The sequence below is a fragment of the Podarcis cretensis genome, assembly GCF_951804945.1.
Source record: "Podarcis cretensis genome assembly, chromosome: 2".
Classification (NCBI taxonomy): Eukaryota; Metazoa; Chordata; class Lepidosauria; order Squamata; family Lacertidae; genus Podarcis; species Podarcis cretensis.
In genome coordinates, this window is record NC_137171.1 from 103,616,880 (window position 1) to 103,642,625 (window position 25,746).

General features: G+C 41.1%; 1 protein-coding gene across 4 annotated transcripts in view; it reads right to left on the minus strand.

Annotated features, from left to right (window-relative positions):
• The window catches only part of PTPRG (protein tyrosine phosphatase receptor type G), a 559,059-nt gene that overhangs the window by 70,263 nt on the left and 463,050 nt on the right, over positions 1 to 25,746 (minus strand). For 2 of the 4 annotated variants that reach the window (XM_079957945.1, XM_079957947.1), the window contains exons 11-13: positions 24,679 to 24,728; positions 22,336 to 23,239; positions 13,118 to 13,250 (exon numbers count right to left, since the gene is read on the minus strand). In XM_079957945.1, the coding sequence (XP_079814071.1) occupies positions 13,118 to 13,250; positions 22,336 to 23,239; positions 24,679 to 24,728 (1,087 nt within the window). The remainder of the gene's footprint in view (positions 1 to 13,117; positions 13,251 to 22,335; positions 23,240 to 24,678; positions 24,729 to 25,746) is intronic. The other 2 variants (XM_079957946.1, XM_079957948.1) reach the window with 2 other exon arrangements.

Sequence of the window (25,746 nt, forward strand, 5' to 3'; positions counted from 1 at the left end):
ACCCTTTTTGGGCAGGCTTTTACTGCAAGGGTCTAGCTGAAAGATTCCAGAAGGAAGATCCAGCAGGCAGCAGAAGGACATTAGAATGGGAATACTATTGTGCAATGAAGTGCCAAATCAGTTCATATATCATGTATGTCGGTATAGTTGCACTTATGGCAAGGCTGACAGCCCTCCTACTCTGACTACCTCACTTGGTGGAGCATGAGACTCTTAATCTCAGGGTTGTGGGTTAAAGCCCTACATTGGGTGAAAGATTCCTGCATTGCAGGGGGAGAGGTGGACTAAATGAACCTCATGGTGCCTTCCAACTCTACAATGTCAGGGATTGAACCTGAAACCTTCTGCTTCTGAAGTATGTATTCTACAATCTACCATACGCTTGTATATATTTCACATACATTTTATTGGCTTGACAGAGTACTCTGGGAGCGTAGAAAGTTTATTCCATGGGCAGGTCTAAAACTCAAGTGGATTCTGAGCAATCAGACTAAAATGTCACAAAGCCATACTTTTAGTGTTCTTTTCCACCCTGACTAGCTGTACAAATGTGCAGGGAACATGTATTTAAGAGTAATTAATAAGTGATCTTCAGTATACCTCACTCTGTAGATTCAGTGGCATAGAGTGTAATGCTATAGACACAGGATCACATGCCTCACATCAATTAATCAAAACAGCTTCCTGTTTCCATAGTATGCAGTACAGTAATGCAGATTAAAAGCCTCTTTACATAAGTGGTACATATTCATAACACTGAATGCAAATCAACTGCCCTTGCTGTACTCACCATTAGAGTGGCTAAGAGTGGGGGGAAAGGTGATGACCAACTGGAAGTATGGAATCAGAGAGAGTTGGTTATTCAAGATGAATTGAGTACAATCATGTGATGCACTCCCATGTTCTATTTATCATCAGAGCCGCAGCTTTAGCTAATATATACATAGGCATTGCAAAACAAGCAGAACCACTTCTTTAAAATCAAGGCTCTTGCAGTGTGAAGTTTTCCCCATTAAAGAGCTCCGAAAAACCTGGCTGAGCTGGCTAAATCAGGATTCTTGGAGGGAGGGTGATACTTAAGTCTGCCACTGTAGAACCAAATGAATGCTCAGGTGGCCAGTGCCATAATGCATTTACATGGCTCTCTGACTACAAATTAATAGTGGGATAAATCCAGCACACAGCTCTTTCCTCCATCTTGCCAACACCATCCCCTGAGAATGGCAAAGGAAATTGTGAAACCTTATTTGGGATGACACACAAGGTCCTCTAAGAGTAATTATTCTCTCTGTGACCTCTGGCAGGGCTGGAACAAGTGAGGCTTTCCCCCTCCATGTATTTAATCAATACTTGGAACATCTGTGCAGGTTACACTCAGTGGTGAGTGAAAAGCTTTTGACATAAGGGATTTATGAAAACGAAGAAAAAGGAGAATGAGGATGTGCTCTATGGACTAAATTAGCCAGGAAGGTGGGATTTCTTTTAAAAACTTTTTAATGTTTATGCTCAAATTTAAAACCATTTTAAAGGAGTTCGCATGCCTGACCTAAAACACAACTGGTGAAATCCAGTGGAGTCCATTCACTAACAGAAAGGACTTCTGTTTGTAGGAGGCTTCTGTTCCCCCTCCTCATGACCCCCATGTGGGAGCTTTTGGAGGGGTGCAGACAAGAGGAATGGGAAGTCCACTCACATAATGTTGGATGTTGTCCAAACGGAACGGAGTTATTTAATGAATGAAGGTGCTTTATTTTGAATGCATATCCTAAATCTTGTTTATGACAGTTCTTTTTTTAAAAAAAAATTTTATTAAGAATTTTGTTAATACAATAAAGAAAGAAAAAAGAAAAGACAGAAGAAACAAAGAAGAAACAAAGAATAAAACATACATGAAATTATACATCTTGTAATAGCCATCTTTTCTTCATTTTTTTTTTCCTTTTGGACTTCCTCACATCTCTCGCTCCTACTTTCCAGGTTAATAAAACTTTAGCCAGCAACTTATCACCTTATTTTCATTCTTATTATACAGAATTCCAATATTTTATCCATAACTTTGAATATTTTTGTCAAAATTCTAAATGCCAAATTTTAAAATAGTAGTTATTCAAAATTTATTACTCTCATACAATTCACTGATTCTCGTAATCTTTTCAACTATCTTTATGGTGCCCTGTTGTTTTCGAATCTCTCATCCTTCTTAACACTCATATAGTTTACAATGTTTTTGTAAATAGTCCTTAAATTTCTTCCAATCCTCCTCCACTGCTTCTTCTCCCAGGTCCCGGCTTGTTTATGACAGTTCTGCATGGTGGGGCGCAGAACTGTGGGGGTGGGGCATCCCCCTAAACACTTAAATTAATAAATGCTAGGCTTTTGGGTTATTGGTGATATGAAGGCAGAATATAAGCTGCAAAGGAATTCCTGGGTAGCTTGGCCAAACTTCTAGCACCAGGTGTGACCAGAGACTGGAGATTTGGAAGGTTGCCAGGGTAACTGCTCTGGGAGGAGGGCAAGGGGTTTCTGGGAAGAAGAAAGGGTGAGATCCATCTTGGTGAGGGGCAAGGAAGGACTGCCTGCAATGCTTTGGGTCATGCTATAAGATCTGGACTCCCTCCATGAAAACTGAAGGTGTAAATATGTGAATAAAACCGTATTTCTTAAAGCACGACAGCCTCTACTGTGTCTTCTGTTTTCCAAAGGGACACAGACCCTGTGTGTGTGTCTGAGATCCCATGCGCTCTTGCCATGGCTTGGCGGAGAGAGGGACAGGAGCCCGGCTTTTGTAACAACATTAATACTATCCACAACACTGTCCCAGAGTTGTGTGTGGAGATGTCTGCTGCCTTTGGGGGAGTTCCCGGCAGCTTCCTTGCAGAGGGAAAATGCACAGTCAGCACTGTATCCAATGTGTCACTAGAATCATGCTCCTGGCTTCCATTGTTTTTTAACCAGGAAGTGGGAAAGTACTGGGGCAGCTGAGAAACACTAGGGCATCTGGTGGTATTAAAAAAAATGTAATACATCAGTTCAATTTAGAATTAAATTCCACTATTTATGGTTAGGTTTCTGCTGATTTGCATTGGGAAATGATCCCCATTCCCCCCAAGGTATGCTTAGGTACACAACATTTCTGGCCGCAGGCCTGTCTTCCAACTCTGCACGTAACCCATAACGAATTACAAACACCCTATCTCCCTATCATTACAAGGGCCATGTAGATACCAGATGTGCTATTTAAGGGCAGGAGGCTGATAGTCTAGGCTCCTTCTGTTATTCCATCCACTGAGATCCATGAAATCAGCCTGGAAGTCATAGGCTAGATGAGGCACTTGTTCAGTATTTTTAAGCAGAGAAAAACACTTACTACAAATTCCAAATGGAGTAAGAAAGAACAGCTTAGCATAGTTTCTCAAGATAATCAAGTGATGATTATACAAACTTTGTAAGAGGTCATAAAATATATCGGATCAAAAGAGAGACCAAGTCAAATCACCTTTGTGCAAAGTATTTGCAAAAGAGGAAAAGGAGAGAGAGAGAGAGAGAGAGAGAGAGAGAGAGAGAGAGAGAGAAGGAGGGGGGGCGGGAATAATCAAGGACACCTTTGAAGTTTTAAAAAAGGTAAAGGTACCCCTGCCCGTACGGGCCAGTCTTGACAGACTCTGGGGTTGTGCGCCCATCTCACTTAAGAGGCCAGGGGCCAGCGCTGTCCGGAGACACTTCCGGGTCACGTGGCTAGCGTGACATCGCTGCTCTGGCCCCAGTCCCAAAATACAGCAAGTCAGACTGTTGAGGGAAAACATTTGTTATGCAGAATGTCTGCAAAATCAAGGCATATCGAAACATCTGAAGCGTTAGAATTAGGAATTTGCAGGAGCTCCTAATTAGGCAGCAAAGTTCTAGACTAGAGCATTAGAATAAAGGAGACTTTTAAATTCAAACAGGAGTAATGACTGAAATTATAGGAACAAAGAGAGCCAAGCTTCTTAGCCTGAGGAATTAGCATAAGGAAGAGGCTGTAGCTCACTGAAGGTACCTATGATTTGCATGCAAAAGGTCCAAGCATCTCCCCGGCTAGGAAAAGCCTCCTGCCTGAAACCCTGGAGAACCACGGCCAGAGTAGACAAAAGTGAGCTAAATGTATCAACGGCCTGACTTGATATAACCCAGCTTCTGATTTTCTTATCTTTTATAAGATGTCAAAATATGGTTATGCCCACCTGCCCTGATACATATGTAGAAGATGCCTAACACTGATAGAATATCAAGGCAAAGGAGAACTTGATTTCAGAAGAGCACATGTTTTGGGCCAGTTTAAATATACCATTTGTAGTGGTGACCCATGTGAAGAGGGTGACATTCCTTCCTGTGTGCCATTCCACTGCATGCCACCGTCAATATGACATCACCAGCATCCCACCTGCATGCCACATGAATATGACATCACCAGCACCCCAAGCTACATGTAACACTAACACATGAGTGGACAAGCATGTGGGAAAATGATTTCAAACATGACTCTCTGCATATGAATTGCTTGCAGCAACTATGGACAAATGTGTGTGGACAGGGTAGTCTTCAAATGTGACTCGGAAAGAAGTTTCAAGTTCAGAAAACGAAGCTTTTAAGATACGAAACCACCTAAAACCTAAATTATCTGGCAATACAGGATTGTGGCCTGGAATAGCTAAGTTCCTTCCTCTCCCTCCTCCCTCAGACTAGAAGAAAATACAATTCATTTGAACAACATGTCAAAGCAACACAGCAGTTTAGAAAACTCGGAAAATGGCCAGCGCAAGTGATTTTCCATGCGCAGGCAAACCTTGTCACAGGAGCACAAGATGTTCAGGGCAAGATAATTTCAGTTGACTAACAAATGAGTCATTTATATTTCAGCGAGGCGTGTGGGGGAATATACAGTATTTAATTAACATCCCCTTTCTAGCTTCGGAAGGGTTTGCTTCCCCCAAGCCCTCTGTAATACCTCCTCCCTGTGTCAATACACCAAGGAGAGGCAAAATTTGTAGGGGAGACAATGCATACTCCGTTAGAGTAATACAGAATCTAAATGATGGTGTATGAAATTTAGAAAGTGTTTGGAGGGTGGGGGTTCAATAGGCTCCTGACTCCAAATCAGGCCCCACTATACTACAATCACACAAGGCTGATAACCAGTGTGCTGACAATCTGCCGCTCAAACACCTAATTGGAATTCTGGAATGGAGAGCCTGATGCGATGCTTGTCAGTTTACATGCTGCTTTCTGCTGAAGCCACTTAAATGGATATTAAATTATTGTTTTTTAAATGAGGAGAAAACAAAACACTTCCCCCCACATTTTTTGTGCATGAGATACGATCAACGACCATTGCATTAACGTTTATTTTCACTACTGAATCAGCAAGAACTACGCTATAGTGTTTAGAACTAAAGGAGGGGCCATTTATATCAGTCTGGTTGCAAAACACAGCCACATGAGGGATGTTCACATTACATTCGGCGAACGTACAATCTGTGCAAGTGTGCACATTGAGTTGTATGCTCATGCAGTTATTCACAGGTACCATTCAGTGAGTGTATTGTTTGGGTACCTGTTTTGGGTACTCCTACACAAGAGTTAATCTGTACAAATCAACATGTCTTCACTCTTTCACACAAATATTTGTAAATGAGAAGACAGCTTGCACCTGTGTTCAATGTGAGTCTGAACAAAACTATGCCTGATAATACAATATAAAATATACCAGACAAGGAACTTGTTAACATTGAATCTATTCTACCAATTTACCCATCAAGCAACTCTCTTCTGCAACAAACTAATTTAAATAGAGCTTACACAAAATATGACAAAAAACAAAATTCTAATTTTAATAGATATATGAGCATCCTAACATGTGCACACAATCAAACAATTTAACTTTTCATTGTAGCCATATACAGAATCTGAAATGGGAGTGATGGTAGGAGGCTCAGGCCTGCAACAAAATGCAATTTAATACATTGGGCCATATTTCCCTGTAAACATGGTGCTGATAATGATGGTGGAAACAATTTATTGTTTCCTTCAGAGGCTTTGTTTTAGGTGCTGAGGGTCCTAGCACATTGTGATTTCTAAAACATAATATTCACAAGGCAGAGAGTGGTTGGAGCCATCCAGAGTGGCTGGGACAACACAGTCAGATGGGTGGATACGATGAAGAAGAAGAAGAAGAGGAGGAGGAGGAGGAGGAGGAGGAGGAGGAGGAGGAGGAGGAGGAGGAGAAAGGCTGTCTGCATTAGGAATTGTGGAATTCTCGTTGCTAGTTTACTCAGGTTCCCCCCCCCCCTTGTACAGCTCATCCACATAAAGTATCAAGCAAATTAAAGCCCTCTTGTGTTTTCTCCATGCTCCCTCCTCCTGTTTTCTTGGACCAAAATATAAAATAAAAATCCAACTTGAAAAAGAACTGAACAGTAGTGCTATCTCTCTATAGGAGAATCAACTTAGCACGATTCTCCTGCTTGTTCCACGGGGCTTGATCTTGTCGCAGGATTATGTGGCAGGTGAACGCCCCACATTTCTACTTTTGCCTTTCCCCAGAGCTTCCTGTCCTACTTTCACCCCACAGTACAAGAGGGTAAGTGGAAAAGAAGAGCACAAAGCAGGGAGGGAAACATAAAAATAATGCATGACATTCCATTTGGATTTGTGGGTTCAGACCTATCCCAGTTCAGCTGCAAAACACTTTCTTTCCAAGCAGTAAGTGTCATATGCATCCTGCTACTTTAACCTAAGTGAAACACGGACCAGAAAACTTGTTTCATCCTTCCTCCCCCTCTTCTTGGAGTAGGGCATTTCCTGGCAACTGCGGCAGTAGTTTCTTATAGCCCTTTGAAGTAATTTTGAAGTAATCATGTCAAGCTGAAGCAATCACAATGGACAAAGCCCTGTAAGATCCCTAAGCAGATGGCTCAGGTTGGGTGAACTAGTGAGAGGTGGGGAGCAGGGTGGAGTCTGAAGGCGGCAGCAAGCGATCTGGGATGGAAGTTCTCAGGATGTCCGTACCAGATCCTATTCCCGCCTCCGTCCAGGCTCTGCTCTGCCTCTCCTTCTCACTGCTGTGGAATACTATCCAATTTGCTTCCAGAAGATGTGGTGATAGCCCACCAACTTAGCTTTAAAAGAGGATTAGAGTAATTCATGGAGGATAAAGCAGTCATGGCCTACTAGTCATGGTGGTTAAAGACCATCTCTAGACTAGACGCAGCATGCCTTTCAATACCAGTTGCTGGAGGACACCAGCAGCAGAGGGCTCTTGCCCTCATGTACTGCTTGTGAGCTTCCTGAAGGCCACTATGGGAAGCAGGATGCTGGGCTACTTTATGTTCTTAAACTGCTTAGCCCAGAACAAACTGTTCACTAGCAGAAATCTTGGCTTTCTCCTTCCTGTCCCAATGAAAGTTCTAGGTGCATTTGTGCTTAAAAAGCATCCCCACAGCAATCATTTTCAGGTACATTTGCTCTTCAATGCCCCTTACTCTAGAAATCATTGCGGCCAAGTATTCTGCCCATGCCAACACGAGGGGGAGAGGGAGGGTCTTGGAAACCAATTAATGAGCAGTTTCAAAAATGTTGCAGTGAGGCAGCAGAGGCATTTTAAACCTCACAAGGAGAAACCTTTCCTGACTGAAAACTACCATTGAGAATAGTTCAGACAAAACGGAATGGGAATTACTTTAAAATGGGACTTAGCTTTGAGTAGCAGACTATGACCCACAAAAACCTTTGGCATTTTTGGTGAAGTCTTTAAGGTAGCACAAGACTCTTTCTTTGTTTACACTGAAACTTAAACCCCACTTCACTAATGCATGCCCACTTTCAGCTTGCTATGGGGATATAGTGGTGCAAACTGAGGTATTTATTTATTTCACAAAATGTATATACCACTTGACTGTAAAAAAGAAACTCAAAGTGGTTTACAAAAAGATTAAACAATAAAACTGAGGGGGACACACACCATAAAACATAACAAAGATTAAAATTACCTCAACTTTCTAAGCATCTGAGTAGGCCTGTCTAAACAAGAACATTTTAGCAGGTGCAGAAAATAGTACAGTGAAGGTGTATGCTTGATCCCAAGATGCAGGGAGTTCCTAAGTGCCACACTAAATAACTGAGTTCTTATAAATGCAGAATGGGTATTATGTGGCACCTGTAGTCGTGCCAATAATGTGGCCTTGATCACAGTTGTAACTCCACTTCTAGTTTATTGTGCAGTATTATAATCCCAGAAGTATTAAAGAGCTGTGAAGCAGCCCAATCCAGCTATCCAGTGACTGAAATGAGTGTGCACGTGGTTACACCTTTCTCTTAGGCAAATTCTTACGACCATGTTTAACACGTAGTTACAGCTAAGATGAACAACTGTAGAGCTTTCTAGCCATATGGCCACCATATGCATTGATGCAGGCATGTTAACAAGTAACTGGCATACTACTACAACTGATTGCACCAGTCTGGATTAGCACCCAGTTTACATCTGGGTAGATGGGAGGTGTTGATGCAATTATGAGACTAAGAGAAAGTCAAACTTATACCTACTTTACACAGGAGTAAGCCTTATTGATCTCAATGGAACATCTGAATAGAATAGAATCATTTAAAAAATAACCAACCAAACCTATTAATCTATCCACATAACTTTTCACCCTTAAGTATCTCTTCTAATACAGAATTTTGAAATTAGGCATAGGATTTCCAACAAACTCAACCACTCATTATACTGATCATACTTAACACATTCCAATCACCTCTACTTATCTAAATAAATGGAAAAAAACCTCAAAGCACTCCATCTTTTGATCTTGATTACCTTTTCCAGCAAACCAAAATTGGTATTTTTAACATACTGGATTAAGTGGTCTCTGAAGTACCCAGTTGCTTCAGAGGAGACTCTAGGGGATGAGTGCTAGCTCCTTAATCACAAGAGCTTGCAATCATTGTAATTTTTAAAAAGGCAAATGGGATTTACCCTCGTGACACAAACAGTAGACAAGCACTATCCAGAAGATAGCTCAGTGATGCTACATGTTGCACTGAAAATAGGGCCATAGTTTCCAAACTTGATTATCAGAAGTTCAAAATAGATTTACTAGTGCTTAATGAAGAGAAGTAATGTATCTTTTAAACCGGGATTAATATGTATGCAAATTAGGAAAAGAGTTTTTTAAAGTAAGATTTTTCACTCATCATTTCGGAAAATGTGCTTTGCATCGTTAGGAAAAAATTAATTCACATTGTCAGCAGATTCAATTTAGGTATTTTGCATGTAAACAATAGTGTGACTCAAGTCCTTTTCTAGTTTATATTTAAATTCAGAACCTGAATACTATAAATGCTAATTAAATACTCTATTTAATGGCAATAATGAAGAGGCAAGCTAATTTCAATTTGCAGATTCCTCTAATTACAATGTTTTCCTTTGGAAAATGGAAATTGTATCTCAAATCTTTTAAGAAAAATGAATCATTAATCTTTATTCATTCACCTTTTAAAAAACTTTTTAATGCTTCTTTTGTATTAGGATTGATTCTAATGGAGATACAATTGTTTTTCCTGACAAAAGGCTTTTTAATATTAAATTAAATATTACCAAAGTTAAATTAGATTTAGCTCACAGATGCAAATTACATTAGCAATGCTAAAGAAAAATAACTATTTTTTTAAAAAAAGGATTTTAGAGAGGGTTTTTTTAAAAAAGAAATTATAGTAGATAGTAATGATTTTCACATAGACATATTTGGAAAAGGATTCCTATATTATAGAGTACTATGTAACATTTATTCCTTTTTAAGGCCCCGGTCTTGTTTTCAATTATAGTTACTTTCAAAACATGTATCTTAGCAAAACTTGTACAATTGTTTAGTTGAATAGCATTTAGGAGCTGGTAAAAAAGGTAAAGGGGTTGCGGTGCTCATCTCGCTTTATTGGCCGAGGGAGCCAGCGTACAGCTTCCGGGTCATGTGGCCAGCATGACTAAGCCGCTTCTGGCGAACCAGAGCAGCGCACGGAAATGCCGTTTACCTTCCCGCCGGAGCGGTACCTATTTATCTACCTGCACTTTGATGTGCTTTCGAACTGCTAGGTTGGCAGGAGCAGGGACCAAGCAACGGGAGCTCACCCCATCGCGGGGATTCAAACTGCCGACCTTCTGATCAGCAAGTCCCAGGCTCTGTGGTTTAACCCACAGCGCCACCCGCGTCCCTTAGGAGCTGGTAAGTTCCCTAATTTGGGTCCCTGGTGTGGCTTCCTTTGGATGTAACACTAAACATTTGCTTAGCACTACATTGACAAGTTTTGGGCTTTTCAGCTTGCCTGATGGAATGATCTTTGTCCGCTGTTCTGGTGGTTTTCAAGGCCCTCTGGAGCTCATGGAGGGGGCAGCAGGAGGAGAGGGGGTGGAAATCCTATTGCGCTAATGGGACTCATTGCACTGGCTTCTGCTAGCACAACTACTTAGCTATATCTGGCTCAGGGTTTCAGAGAAAATTTCTCCAACTCTACCCGAGATTAAACCTCGGACCTTCTGCATGCAGAGCAGATGCTCCGAGCTGCAATCCTTATCTTAAAAGAATGAGGAAACTAATTTGTTTATTCTTTTTATTACTAAACAATAGGGGGTGGGGAATGTTCAGATTTGCTCAGCAGATCCAAAGGGCTATATGTGGCCTTCTGCGCATGCACTGTGGTTTATTTGGGACCACAAGCCCATACGTACTTCACAGCCTTTCAATATTAGCACCTGACTCCACGGAAAGCATGGTGGCGGCTGGAAGACAAGCTGGAGCTTCTGGCAACCAATCAAATAGTGGATTGGGACCACAGTTCTGTATGTTCCCCTCAGCTGCAAATTGAGAGGTAGCATAAAGAACTGTGATTTGTGCTCAGGGCAAGTGATTCAGACCCACCATTCCCACAAGATTCATGCAATCCAGGCAGAAAACAAACAGCGATTGGCAGAACAGTGTGAACTGGGCCTGAGTGCCAACTATCAAAGCCTTAGCTTATAAAAAGAAAGATGTTCCCTGCAGTGCTAACCACTGCAATGGCATATGAGTAATTGCAGCCAAATCCTATACATGATTTTTTTCTGCGAAACGAATTCCCATTTACAAGCATATGTTTGTAGCCTAGGATTATTAAAAAGGGAAAGGAAGGAATCTTTTTTCTTTGCTATATAGAAAGGTAAATAGGTATTCAAAGCTTGAAGTTGCTGAGGGGAGTGTTTGTGTGAAGAAGAAAGGAATGACCGGGCAGCAAAAGGTGCTGTGAGACAGAATCATTATTGATTGCGCATAGTTCTTAGAAATTAAAAGCACAGTGCTTAGAACACAAAGACACACTGTTACATTTTCAAGCTCTGGGCTACATGTCATGTTGACCCACCGTGCGGCTCAAGGAGGTGTGAGAAGGCCATGTTGACATCACCCTAGTAACAGCCAGAGGGAGCAATGACTCAGTCAGCAAAGGAAAATAAAAACCAAACTTTGCCTCTATCTATTCCCTGTTTCCAGGCTGAATGCTCCCAAGCCAAAGGGTGAGTTTGGACTCTTGTTATTTCGCCTCATTGCCACCAATATTAAAAATCAACACTGGCTTGTAGTAAGAACTGTGCAAGGCTTGTATGTGGAAGATTGCTTTCTTGTGCACAAAAAAACTTGAAAAGTTGAGGAATTCACTCCAAAGGCAAACTAAAGCTCTGGGGCCATGTCTGAATTTTGGCACATCTGGTGGTTCCGTTGGGTGGTGGTCTTGTTTCGGAAAATGATTTCTATGCTGTTGGTTTAATGATTGAATATACAGTCTCCATAAGCCCTTTGTTTGAATTGAAGCGTTAACTGGAAGGAACGGTTCATGCAAAGCATTATTAGTTAGTTTGGAACCTTTTGACAAAGACCAAACTTCTTACTGCTGGTAACTGCTGAAGCTGGAACATGAACTGGCTAAAACAATGGCTAGCTACAACATGGAATATGGTAGAATTTAACAGAATATACTTGGCTGCAAGAGGGGAGAAAACACATAAATCAATATCACAATACAGGGATTCAAGGATCGCAGCCAACTAAGTTCTATTCAGAGTAGACCCAGTGAAATGAATGAACCTAATTTACTCATGCCTATTACAATGAATCTACCCTGTGGATAAAACCCTTGGTTCCCTTGGTATATTTTTGAAAGCAAAGTAGATTTGATTTTTATACCACTGTATTTTTTATTATTGTATTTTCCCATATTTCACTTGATTTGCCATAGTATTTCTAACACACTCATTTATCACCAGTATATTTCTTCCTGAATTGTTGTTGTAGCAGTAGTATCTGTTGCTAGGCACTGACTACACATAACTGAAAAACCTCCTCATATGGGACTTACATCTAAGTAAACACAAGCAGCTTCTTTTGATGTCAAAACCTGGACGATATTCACTACAGTTTATTACAACAAGCCAACTTGAACCCATATTTGCTATTTTAAGATGCGCACGGTCCACAGTGCAAGAAGTACCTGCAGCAGTTCACAGCAAATTTGCCTAAACATATGAAACTGTCTTGTACTTAGTCAGACAATATACTGAGTTCGCCAAGCACAGAACAAATAAATCTGTACTGGGATAAGCCAAGGGCAGCCAATGTGTGAGCCTCCAGATGTTGCAGGAATATAAATCCCATCCTGCATGACTACTGGCCATGCTGCCTGGGTCTGAAGGGAGCTGAAGTCTGGCAAGACCCAGGTGTCACCAAGGTTTCAGGAGAGGTCTTCCTCATCCCCTTTACCTGAAATACTTTAAGTGAACCAGAACTTTCAGCATACATGTGCCCTTCCCATTCCCATGCTTATTTACATGGCACAAACCTGGAAACAAATATCAATTGTCAAAGGTGTATTTAGTGTATTTGTCATCGGATTAGCTTGATGAAAATAAAAAAAACAATAGAATCATAGAATTGGAAGGAATCCAAAGAGTCATCGAGGCCAATCTCCTGCATTGCAAGAAGCAATGAATGCAGAGAAATCACAATGCAGTCACAAAAGTGCATACAATCATTGAGTTTAAAAATGCTTTAAAAAGGCTCACCTCCAGTAGACAAGAACAGCAATAAGGAGTATGAGGCACACAAACGTCAAGGCTGAGACTACAATGAGGGGAATGATCCATTCCATTTTGCCAGTAGCAGGTCTGGTTGCCATACTGGAAATATTCTTGTCTGCTGCATGGCAAATAACAACAAAATCAGTAACTGCAAGAAGAAACTGAACGCCTACAAAATAATTTGAACAGCAGGCCATTGTGCACATTACACAGAGGCAAACCTGAGTTTGCCATCAAGCGTACACTTGGCAAGGAGCTACAGCCAATTACGGCTCCCTGACAAGTATCCCGATATGGTACTTCTAACAGTGAACATATCTTCGTTGCTTTCAATTTCCTTTTTTGGTGTGGATGCAATACATTTCTTGTGTACACCTGGAAATGTAATGTATAAAATGGCCCAAAGTGAAAATGGTACTTCTTTCCACATGAGTGAAGACCAGACTTCAAAACAAAGATGAGTGTTTTATGAAGCAAGGAATTACACTGGAAACACAAAAACTTAGTTGCGTTACATAGGAATGTTTTGCTATCATGAAACATTCTTTAGGTTCCAACTTCAAATGGTCATAGGAATTGGGTGCATGAATATTTTTTTCAGCTTTCCCAGTTTTTGCCCATGACTGTTTTCATCCTCTACTCCCTCCCAACATTTCAACATTGTACTGTATAAACAATCATTGACTGCAGCGTATCTCACTGTGAAGTTTGAAATGTCTCTGAAGATGTAAATTGCTGGATTCTCACAATAGATTATTGTAGAAAGATACAAACCTGAGTTCATATATGCCTCAAAGCAATACATTTTGGGTAACTTCATGGAAGACAATGTGGAGAGTACACAGATCAATGTCGACAATTTCTAAAATCTTTAAACAAGGCTAACAACGGGGAAACAGTTGCACATATTTAAATGAATGAACTAACGGGGTCCTCATATAGTTTCTCCTATATGTCACAGTTCAACTCAGGTTTCTACATGGCTTAAAGCAAAGATTTTACCAATGTTCATATTTTGTATCTCTGTTCACAGTTTGAATTATGTTATCCAAACCAGCATAGCTTCTGCAAAAGTAAGTCCTGTCTCATTAACCCATTAGAGATCTTTGAGAGCATGGAGATAGAGGTGATATAGTTGACATCGTGTACTTGGACTTTCAAAAAGTTTTCAACGAAGTATCTCACCCAAGATTGCTGAGTAAGCTTAGCAGTCACAGAACAAGAAGAGAGGCCCTCTTATGTATCAGGAACTGGTTAAGTAACAGAAAGCAGACAGGATGAAAAAATGGACAGTTCTCTCAATGGAGGGAAGAAAAAAGTAGGGTCCCTCAAGGATCAGTATTGGGACCTGTGCTTGTTCCATAAACTATCTAGAGTTTGGGGTAAGCATTGAGGAAGTCAAGTTTGCAGATACAAAATTGTTCAGCGTGATTTTAAAAAAAAAAAGAACTCCAGAGGGATCTCTCTAGAACTGAGTGAATGGGTGGTAAAATAGCAAACACAATTCAATGTAAACAAGTGTACAAAACATCTTAATGAAGCAAAACATTTTAATTTCACATATATGCTCATGGGGTCTGAACCAGCAGTGACCGACCAGGAACAAGACCTTGGGGTTGTAGTGAATAGCTTGATGAAGATGTTGATCAGTATGTGGCAGCTGCGAAAAAAGGCAATTTCTATGCTAGGGATCATTAAGAAAGGAATTGAAAATTAAACTGCTGATATCATAACACCATTACGCAAATCTATGGTGTGACTGAACTTTCATTAGTCTTCAGCAAAGCATAAAGTTTTTTATTCTATTTTATGATCACAGAATTAGGGTCTCTTGCAATGATGTAGAATCTGGATTACCGAGCTGGTCCTCTGTTAATACATACAGAAAGTTTTTAAGTGTGATGTCCTAATACTGCGATGGGGTCCCTGTGGCTCTCCATATACTGTTGGACTACAAACTCCATCAGCCCCAACCAGCATGGCACAATGGCACTTAACACTGGCCATAAAACATAGTTAAGTCAGTTAGCTAGACCAGTTTCCTAAACAAATCCTGATCGGGAAGGCAAAATTTGTTCTTGGATTCCTGACTGTAGTTTGTTTGGAAGGAGAGTAAACCTCAAAGAATCATAGAATTGGAAGGGACCCAAGGGTCAATAATGTGAGCCTTGGTTTGGACACAACACTAAGCCAACACTCAATGAATTGTCTCCTTACTGCAGGAAGGGAGAAGTGAAGTGGGGATGTGCAGAAGCTAATTTGGTTATGGCCAGTATTATGTCCAAATAGCCAGTGTCAAGACATCCCTCAAGATCTATTGAATGAACACAATCAGAATAAGCAAATGCATCAAAAGGACTATAAACAAGCCACCATAAGCAGCAGAAGTGATCACTGTCAAGTTTGTGGCACCACTTAGCATCTTGGGCTCCTGGCCAATGGGATGGAAACCTGCATACAGGACATTCTTATTTTGTGTGTGTTAGATTTCTAGAATGCTACACAGCAGACTTCACAAGATTAAACTGGGAACAGTAAACCCATGTCTCTTTATACATTTACACAGCACTTCTAGAACGCTTTACAGATTTTTAGCACATTTGTCTTATGTGACTGGGCGTAATTACTGCAACATGAAAGCAGAAATAATTCTTACAATATGGGCAACAGACACTGGGATACAGTGGCTTGATCATGATTACCTAGAAAGTTCATGGATGAGCAGGCATTCAAACCAGCAAATTTCAGTTCCAAGTCCAACACCAAGGCCTAATTAGGTGTCTTGCATTGCATGCATGGATAATGTACCGGACGAGCCTGCCTTTTGGTCTGATCTCTTCTTATGTGACAGCAACAGCCAGTGGCAACAGAGGAAAAGGTGTCTAGCTTAAGACTTTAGTAGTTAGCACTACTGACATATTATTATACATTATTATTTGGGAAGAAATATTCCATTTTAACCAACAATTTGGATCTACAAAAAGAGGAAGGGGAGAGAAAGAGCTGTCCCAGAGCACCAGGAGAGGTGGAAGCATAATAGTACATTTGAATAGAAATCCACATTTGAACATTTGCTTTTTAAAAGCAAATCTTAAAAGTATTTTACAGCAAATATAAAGGGAGTATTCAAAAGTACCAGCAAAAGTAACTGGTGGTGCTCAGTGCTAGCAGACGGTCCGCAGTACATCTGGGCTACCAGCAGGGGTCCAGTACTGAGAAGCCTATAAAAATGTGGCCTGCTGAGTAATACTGAAGGAAAATGTACGTTAACAGAATGACACAGACGGTTCTGGTTCCCTGCATCCCGACAACAAAAACAACAACCGCCACCCAGCATTTTCAGCTTTCCGTTTTAAACAAAGGCAGCTCAGCAGCAATAGACAAATATAATATATCCTTTTTGTAACTTTGCCCATTTTTTTTTTTTTGGGGTAGGGGTGAGGAAACTCCAGTTTTGCTAAGAAATGCAAACACTTTCCTGTGGCATATGTCACCGCTGAATTAATTCAGTTTGCCTTTTACTGGCTTGGAATGCATCCCAGTAGGAAGGAATAAAAATTATTATAGCGTATCTGCTTCAGGGAGTCCTACCTAACATGATCACCGGCCCTTTAAAAGCCATTTCTCCACAAACTGAAATGTGTAGCTTATTCCATAACAATTGCTTTCCCAAGGAAAGACTCATTCAGCAGTTTTCATCCATTTCAGAATCTGGGCCAGGAGAAATATTTGAAACTGTTAAGGCAAGATATTACAGGAATCGGGGCAGGGGCACCGGGTAAGCATATTAACTTCTGTTTGTCTGCCCACCCTAATGGGCTCCCGAGAATGGACACTTGGTTAACGTAACATAACAGATGATACATGTTATGAAGTCACCTTTCTCTGTACCAGAATGAAAATTCTCTCCCTTCCTTTTTAGGCATTTTATTTCTCATTCTTCCAGTAACATACAGGAAGACGCCACAGAACACAGTACAGTGGTACCTCGGGTTACATACGCTTCAGCTTACATACGCTTCAGGTTACAGACTCCGCTAACCCAGAAATAGTGCTTCAGGTTAAGAACTTTGCTTCAGGATGAGAACAGAAATCGGGCTCCAGCGGCACAGCAACAGCAGGAGGCCCCATTAGCTAAAGCGGTGCTTCAGGTTAAGAACAGTTTCAGGTTAAGTACGGACCTCTGGAACGAATTAAGTACTTAACCTGAGGTACCACTGTATTACCAGAATTCCACCATGCAATGAACACCCATCCATTCAACTAGAGGACACACATGAGCCTATGGGAGCATGAAACCCTGTGTGCAAATGAATCAATGCACACTGTTTCCAGCACAGTACAAGCCATTCAAGTATAAATAGCGGAAGCATTTTACCCACTGTAACGTGAGAGGAAACAGCAGCATACGCTACTTTCCATTTAGTTGCAGGTATTTCTCTCGCTTCCCTCTACACCTTAGTATGTCCTTTTTTTCTGTTGAGACTGGCAACACTTTTCTACAGTGTCATATTGTGTATACACAGTCTGCCAGCAAAATCTGGTCTGATTTTCTTTTGTTTATCTGCATGCAAACTGTCTTAGTGATTGCAGGCTCCTACATGCGGCAGTGCAAAACATTCACGAATCACAAGAAATTATAACTTAATAATTCTTGCCGCATATGGAGAATGGGGGGGAGAGGGAACCCACACAGATGCTTAATTATCCTAATGAGGTTATTCCCAAAGGCTTTTGCACAACCTCAAGCTTGCTTTTTTTTTAAATTTTCCGTACAACTGAAATTCAGACAGCAACACTGAAGGCCTAGGGGTACAGAGGCTAAATGAGCCTCAACACACAAAGGATTGTCTTGGTGACCATGTCTATTGAAGGGAAAAGATCAGAGCATATCAGGATAAATAGGGGAGAAAGGGAGGGAGGTGGCAGTATTCCAATGAGGCAATGTCCAGTCACCTATTGGTTTAATCCAGGGGTCAAAAAACTTTTTCAGCAAGGGGCCAGTCCACTGTCCCTCAGACCTTGGGGGGGGGGACGGGGGACCGTACTATATTTTGAAGAAGAAGAAAAATGACGCAAGAGCACCATGAGCCCCGGTGGCTGCTTACCTGTGTCTTGCGAGCAGCAGGGGCTGGTGGCAGCAGCAGTGGAGGGATGATGAGCGGCACCCGAAAGGGGCCCGGAGAGGGGCTGCTTTAAATGGTGGCCGCTCAAGCACTGCTGCTGCTTGCACCAACAAATCCCAGCCCCCTTCTTCCTCTAGGCAGGGCAGGGAGAAGCCAGGAGGAGGGAGGGAGGGAGGGAGGGAGGGAGGGAGGAGGTGCCGCTGCCACGTGAGGGAGAGGAAGAGGGAAAGAATGTGCGCACTGGAATCCCACGCAGCGATTCCCAGACCGTCTGCGGGCTGGATCCAGAAGGCAATTGGGCCTGATCCGGCCCACAGACCTTAGTTTGCCGACCCATGGTTTAATCCCTGCAGAGTATAGGGAGGGGAGAATCTGGCTAGATTACTGTGATCTATTCCTGATGTACACCTGGAAATCAAACATGGGAATCCTCTTGATTTTGACAATTGCAGCTGCTTTTCTCCTTTTCCCCTGGACTCCTGGTTTATTTCTCCAGACAAACCCATGAGCCATAGAACAAATCTTGGCTACAGTTTATGGTTTGTCTGGAGCGAAAGAAACCATGATTTAACACAAGGCCAAACTATGGCTCAATTCACAGCAGCAGAACCAGAGAAGGAACAAAGTGGCTGTGCTCTTCCCTCTGGGAACCTGCACATTTGCTTATACTAATCCATAGTTTAGCTTATATATGCAAATGGGGTTACTGGCAATGGGCTTCACCAAGCAAAAAAGCTCTTAAAATGGCTCCATACAATGAGCCATTTCCTAGCCACCAGCTCATCACTCCATGTAGTCAGCCCTCACCATGGGGTTTCTTTCCACACCACCACCAACTGTTCCTATCGGCAGTGTGCAGAGGTTCAACTGCACAGAGGTTTACAGTGGTCTTATTGTGTGAGAAGGCCCCAAGCAGCTACTGAACCACCAGTGCTTTCACCAGCATGAGAAACTGAATGCTTGGAAGATAGATTTGTAAGTAATAAACACAAGACACACCATTAGTATGACAATTGCTAAACATTTATTTAGCAGGAAGGAAAGCAACACAGTACGCAGAACAGATGTAGGTACAGGATAGACATAATTCAAGTTAGACAAGATGGTATGTGAAGGAAAAGAAGTGAGCTGAGAAAGGAGCACTAAGTGTTGCCTTGTACCCTAAGCCCCTGTTCAAAACTCCTGGCAGATGGGTGGCATATAAATAATAAAATTATTATTGTTGTTGTTTAGGGTTTGAAGGACAAAGAGATAAGGAAGAGGGAGAAAGGCACTATATAGGGTTGAGATTTGGGGCTCCTATGTGGCCCTCCAGATTTTGCAGGACTACAACTCCCAGCATCCCTGACCTCTGGCCATGCTGGCTAAGGCTGATGGGAGTCAAAATCCAGCAACATCTGAGGGACCACAGGTAAGATTCTCCAACTCTGCTCTAATGTGTACGATTTTGTCTTTGTGGAACTTTGGGGATGTTTGTATCATTATCTCTTGCCACTTGCTTTGTGATTTCATCTCACTGAGCTGTTTTTAAATATTGCACAATGCCTTGAATGTTGGAAAATATTTTAAAACAAACTTCAAGCAAATCAACAAACCTAAGCTGTCAAAAAGTAGCTCCTGACTTTTCTACTGAATGAGTAGAGAAGAGGAAGGAAAAAACAGATAACATCACTGTCACTTTATCCAGGGAAAGCTGGTCTCCCCTCTGTGGGTCTATAGGAAACTGCAACTGTTCTGGAGGAAGCTAACTTTTTTTGGTTGATGGGCTATTTTCACTCCCAGCCAACCTTCTGATGGGCATGTGTCAGTGATGAGTTTGACCACCCCACACTGTCACATGCATTTTTTTGGATGCACAAACACGCTCCCACACACAGAAGACATAACCACAAAACTCCCCGATCTCAGTTGAGATGTGCAGATCAGCTGAGGGTCATCATCCCATCACCATTCATGACTTTATGACTTTATGACTGGGGAAGGGGGCATTTATATCTTCATCAGGGTAGTGGGCTGATTGCTTTATTTTCTTTTTACAACCAATAAAAAGAATGGCATCATTTGGTGGTGGGGATTGCTTAGGGGATGGATTAGGTCTCCCCAGATGGGGAATGGATCAGCCACTTCTGAACAATTCCTTCCATTCATTTCTTCAATGGATGCAATTTTTCTTCGATATATTCCTACTGCCAACTTCCAAACAGGACTAAGTTATAAGACCATGGTGGGTGGTAAAATCCAGCAGTATATTTGCTCCTTTCCCATTTTGGGGGATTCTGGGGTTTCCCCATAGATTCTCAGGTATTCAATCAAATGGGACTGAGTTCTTCCCACTGCCAGGAACACACTGGATAATTATTACTCCTCCTCTAACAATCAAGTATTTAAACAACCCATTTTTAACATTTTAAAAAATATTACTAATAGACCAATAATTCAAGTCACATTTAGCTGACTATGTAGCTTCCAGGATCATATGTGGAGGTGTGTTTGTGTACATGTATGCAAGACTGGCCCTTCATTAGTCCTTTTCAAATGCTCTATGGAGGATAATGTCAGAAAAAAGAGGCTGGGCGCCCAAGTCAGTATTTCATTTTTGAATGTGAGTTCTTTTAGAACTCCTGGGCAAATGCCATCTTATCCAGTTGAATCACCCCTCCCAAAACCAATGAATTTGCTCCAAAATCTCTTCTGTGCAACTTTTTCTTCCAATTCACCATCCAAGAAGAATTGTTGGAGTGTGGCCTCTTTCCTATACCCTCTTTGTGGAGCCAGATGCAAAGAACTCATTTATTCTGTCATCCTTGAGTGCTCCTTTTACACAGTGGTGGTCCAGTGGCCCTACTGCTCCTTCGGCAGGCCTCCTCTATACAACGTATTTGAGAAACAAAACTGTAGGTTTTAAAAATATATTTTTACCCCGTTGCACCCAATATCCCTTTGTTTTACATACAATACACCTGGCAGAAATTATGTTCTTGAGTTTTCCCCAAACTGACTTGGATTGCACTTCCGCTTTTTAAAGGATGGCTTTTACTCTTTTATTAGCTTCTGTGCCTTCCCACCCCACTATTGTTTAATATGGTTTTATTTAACGGTATTGCCTGTGACTAAAAACAACAGCAAAAGAGGCAAAGGACAAAAGAGGGTGGAAGAAAACAGGAGAGAAAAAGTGCAGTAATTTACATTAAGACTTCATAAGCAGATTGGTAGGAGAAATTGAAGAAATCTACCAGCCTCTGAGCTCAATAAACAGAACACTGGTGCACACCCAAACTCACACTTACACAGAGAGAAATTCAGGCATGCAAGTAAATTGAGAAACAGGATACCTAGTTTAAAATTAGCCAACAGGAGGAAGGTGTCATCCCCAGCTTCTCACATAGTAGATTTGCCCATATACTGAGTGAATTTTCAGTTCTGAAACCAGGGACAATAGCACTAGAGGACTGCTTGTCTTGTTCGCCAAATGGAAACTGTCTAGAGTAACCCAAACACTGATTAAAGTGGACAGGGTAAGGGGGTGTTGTGTGAAGTCATGAACTCAGGCTTCTATAAAAGACACACAAATGAAAAGAAGTTTTGGAGGTGTATGGGTGGAATCAACCAAGGCTACTTAATACGAGTTGAATGTGGTTCAAAGTATGCCTACACCTATTGCAGTTATGCCATTCTCTAGCAACATTTGGGGTGATGCTTCTAATGCAAGCAAGATGAATCTTCTTAGGAAGGTGTGGAGAATCGTCACAAGACACAGACACTCCTACACAAAAACTATTTATTTCCATTCAGGGTTTATGACATCTATCCTTTCTTTCGCCACCCCCGATCGGGATGCTGGGTTCCATGCTGAAAAATTTAATGTATGAAACAATCATGAGCACAGTAATTACAAAAGGGTTTGCTAGAACGTGTAATGAAGTTTCCTGAAAGCATGAACCCAAATGTTGGTGCTACAACACTTCAAAAGCAGCCGAAAAGCATCAGTGACATTTTGTTGCGATGAACAATTTCTGACACACTCCCAGTCCCCTGACCCACATTTTCCCCTCCCTGGTACCTACACAGTTAACTCACCTGGATTAATGGTAATAAATCTGTTGTCTTTTGGTAAAGGTGTCGTTGATGCTGTCTCTGGTCTTATTGGAATTTCTCGAGTGTATTGTTCATTTGTGTATGCTGGTGGCACTTGGGTGGAAGGGACTGTTTCGTATTGAGAGTCTGTTTCCATATCTCCTTCTTGTCCGGGACTCCTACCTGTTGGGAAAATGTTTTGGCTTTGCCCTTGATCAGGTATGGTTTTATTCCCTCCCTCCGTAGTCCTGTTGGGAGCAAGAGTGGTGTCTGTAGCTTCAGTGTTATCCTGTACCTCGGCAGCCTCAGTCGTAGCATTTTTCTCCCTTTTTTCCGAATCCTTTTCTCTCTCTTCTTCATGCTCTCTCTCCCCATCCTCGCTCTCGCTTTTCTCATCCTTTTCCCCATCCTCTGCGCCTTCATTGTCTTTTGTGAGGCCGGAATCGCTTTCCGGGGCTGGAGAGGAAGATAAAGCCTCGGTGGTAGCCAGGACGGGCCTCGCCGACTGTTTATTGGTCGAGGCAGAGGTTGGGAGGCGAGTTGGCCAAACGGTGCTAGGAAAAGAGGAAATACCACTACTGCTAAACCCAAGGCCTGCAAGCAAAGTGCTGGTGACCACAGAGGCCACCGTTGCTTGGCTCCCACTGGAGGAAGGCCCCATTCCAGTTGCCATGGATACAAAGGAAAAGGGGAGGCCTGAGGAAGTCCAAGTAGAAGATCCAGAACTGATGGGAGCCATGTCGGCTGATGGTGCAGGAGAAGCTGTAGGCTTGAAGAAATCACCAGGGGGAACAAGAGAAGAAAACACAGCAGAGAGAGCATCAGTAGAGGTACCTGACATGCTACCTCGGCTCTTTTTTCCTTTTGATTTCCTTTTCTTTCCAAACACTCCATTCTGCCCATTATTCTGTTTAAATAAGACAAGTATATTTAAACAATTGTGGTTAAAGCTAGCCGGCAAAACAACACAGAGATTCACAAGACAAAGACAACAGAAGGCTGAAGACAACTATGTTATGACTGAGGCCCAGCTCAAATCAGAATCAGAGTTATAGTTTCCTCCTTTAAGATCAAGGAAGGCATAGTAATGAATTTCACAGTGGCATTTGGGTTTATTCCCTCCCACCCCCCGCATGCAGGTATGATCTACTCAAGAGTTAAACTATTCTAAATCCAATTGCTTTCAGCAGGTGAGTTTAAGCAACAGAGGCTTAAACAACACAGAGATTCACTGTGTGAATCTGAAATAAATGGGATTTTGAAAAATAATTCTAGGTGGCTTGCGTAGACACGTTTAAAACTTTAAAATAACGCTATATTGTTTTTCTGCATCTCTGGGGAATTTCCAATTGAATCCCATTTTGTTGAGATATTTTTTACTCAGCTCCAACCAATATAAAATAATAAGTAAAACATAGGGCCGTGTAGTGCATTTGCTATATTTTACTGCTCCATTATAATTTTGTTTGGATGCAATTTTCATTATGTTTAGCACATAGTAAAATGTTATTATGTTTAGCTGGTGGCACATCATTACCTACTTCTTTTAAAGAAAAAAAGGATATGACCCACTCCTCAGTTTTAAATAATGGAATACAGTCTAACAGATCAATCAAGCAGAAAAGGAAAAGGTATGAGAAGGGTCTGTAGATTTTTAAAAAAAAATATATTAATTTAAATAATAATTAGTTTGATTAGACCTACAAGTTTTACTTCCCTGATAGTTTCATCCTATTATAAAGCTTCACCCAGTTTTCATTAATCTTATGCTTGCAATAGAAGGAATTTTAAACTTCATTCTAGCACATATCATTGATGTTTAGAATTTTTTACTTTTTACTGCTGATTGTGCGGCTGCTATCAAAAGCCAGTTCCAAACAGGACTAAACAAAACCAAAAATAAAATGGTGATACTATGTTCTCACTCTTTTGATTCACATCAGCAGGTTCCCTTCAATTAATTACAATGCTTTTTGGTATATTATTCAGTGTAAAAACACCTTCCCAATTTATTTATTTTCAAAATCCAGTTTCACTAACTTGCCTTAATTTTACACTTGCCTTAATTTAACACATTCAAACATATCAGCATAGTCCTAGGATCATAATTAATATTGATCATAATTAATATTAATATTCAATGATGAAAGACAAAAAAAGAACTCTTTATCAAAATCATTTGATTCTTTGAATTTTAATCAGGACCTTTACTGGTATATCAGGACTTAAATTAGGACTTAAATCAGGACATTTACTATATAACGCTGCCACCTGCTGGAGAGAACATTGAAGTATTTTTTTTAAAAAAATGCTTTTCTATTCAATTCAATGACTCATGTCACTTACCACTCCTGTTTTCACTATCCTGGTCCCTTCAAAAATTCGAGTAGTATTAGCTGGGGAAGGAAAAAGTAATATTTAAGTGAATTAAGCTTCAAACAACATTAAACACTATAATTTTATGTTTTTATCATTTCAGTTTCTAGCCTAACGATCCCAGGGTGAGTTACAGTAAAAAAAAATTTTTTAAGGCTCCAATAGTCTGGATTCAAAGATAAAGAAATGGCTGTTTTCCAATCAATTTTTTTCCCAATAGCTTGTATTGAGGCAGAGGGGAACTATAAACAAGCTTATTCCTTGGAATGAGAATTGAGACTTCTAAATACTGTCCCCTACCCTTGCTCTGCATTCCCACAAGCCAGTAATGCATACTACAAGATTATGAAATGAATTTCCTATTGTTATACTTTTCCTGCTTTTCCTGTCAAACTATCTCTTATCCCTTCCCCACCCCCCAGTTCTGCTACCTCAGTCTTTAGGCAGTCAGGGGTCAACACTTGTAACTGGGCATGTGTGGAGATGTCACCACAAATGATAGGCCTTGTGTAAATATAAAATGGCTGTTGAGGGCCCAGTCCGGCCTTGTGCGAGGGAGGCAAGCTTCTGTTTCTGGAATTAAAAGTTCAATTATTACTGCTGACACAATTGCCTCAGTTTGGATCTGCATCTGTGTCAGTAGAAACATTGTCAGGATTATATCATAGGAGTGGCTGAATACCCAGCTGTGTTTCTGTGTCTGCAGCTTCAGACAGGCAGACATTTTTGAGGATCAAACTCTCCTTCCTGAGAGGTGTATATGATTTTAAAATATTTAAGCTCTCCCCATGACTTGATCTGCTTGAATACAAAGAGGCATATACTCTCTGATAGCTACCAGCTTTTTCTTTTTTCTTTTAAAGGGGATTGTAACACATTTCAAACACAGGAGATGTGAGAACACGTCACTAAACCTGAGTACGGGGTCATAAGAACAAGACCACTGTTGTGAATGCCAGTGGTCTTTTTTTTTCTTTTGCTCTGCAAGAAAAACACTTTCACGTTTTTCAACATCACAGCCCCATTTGCAATGTCAAA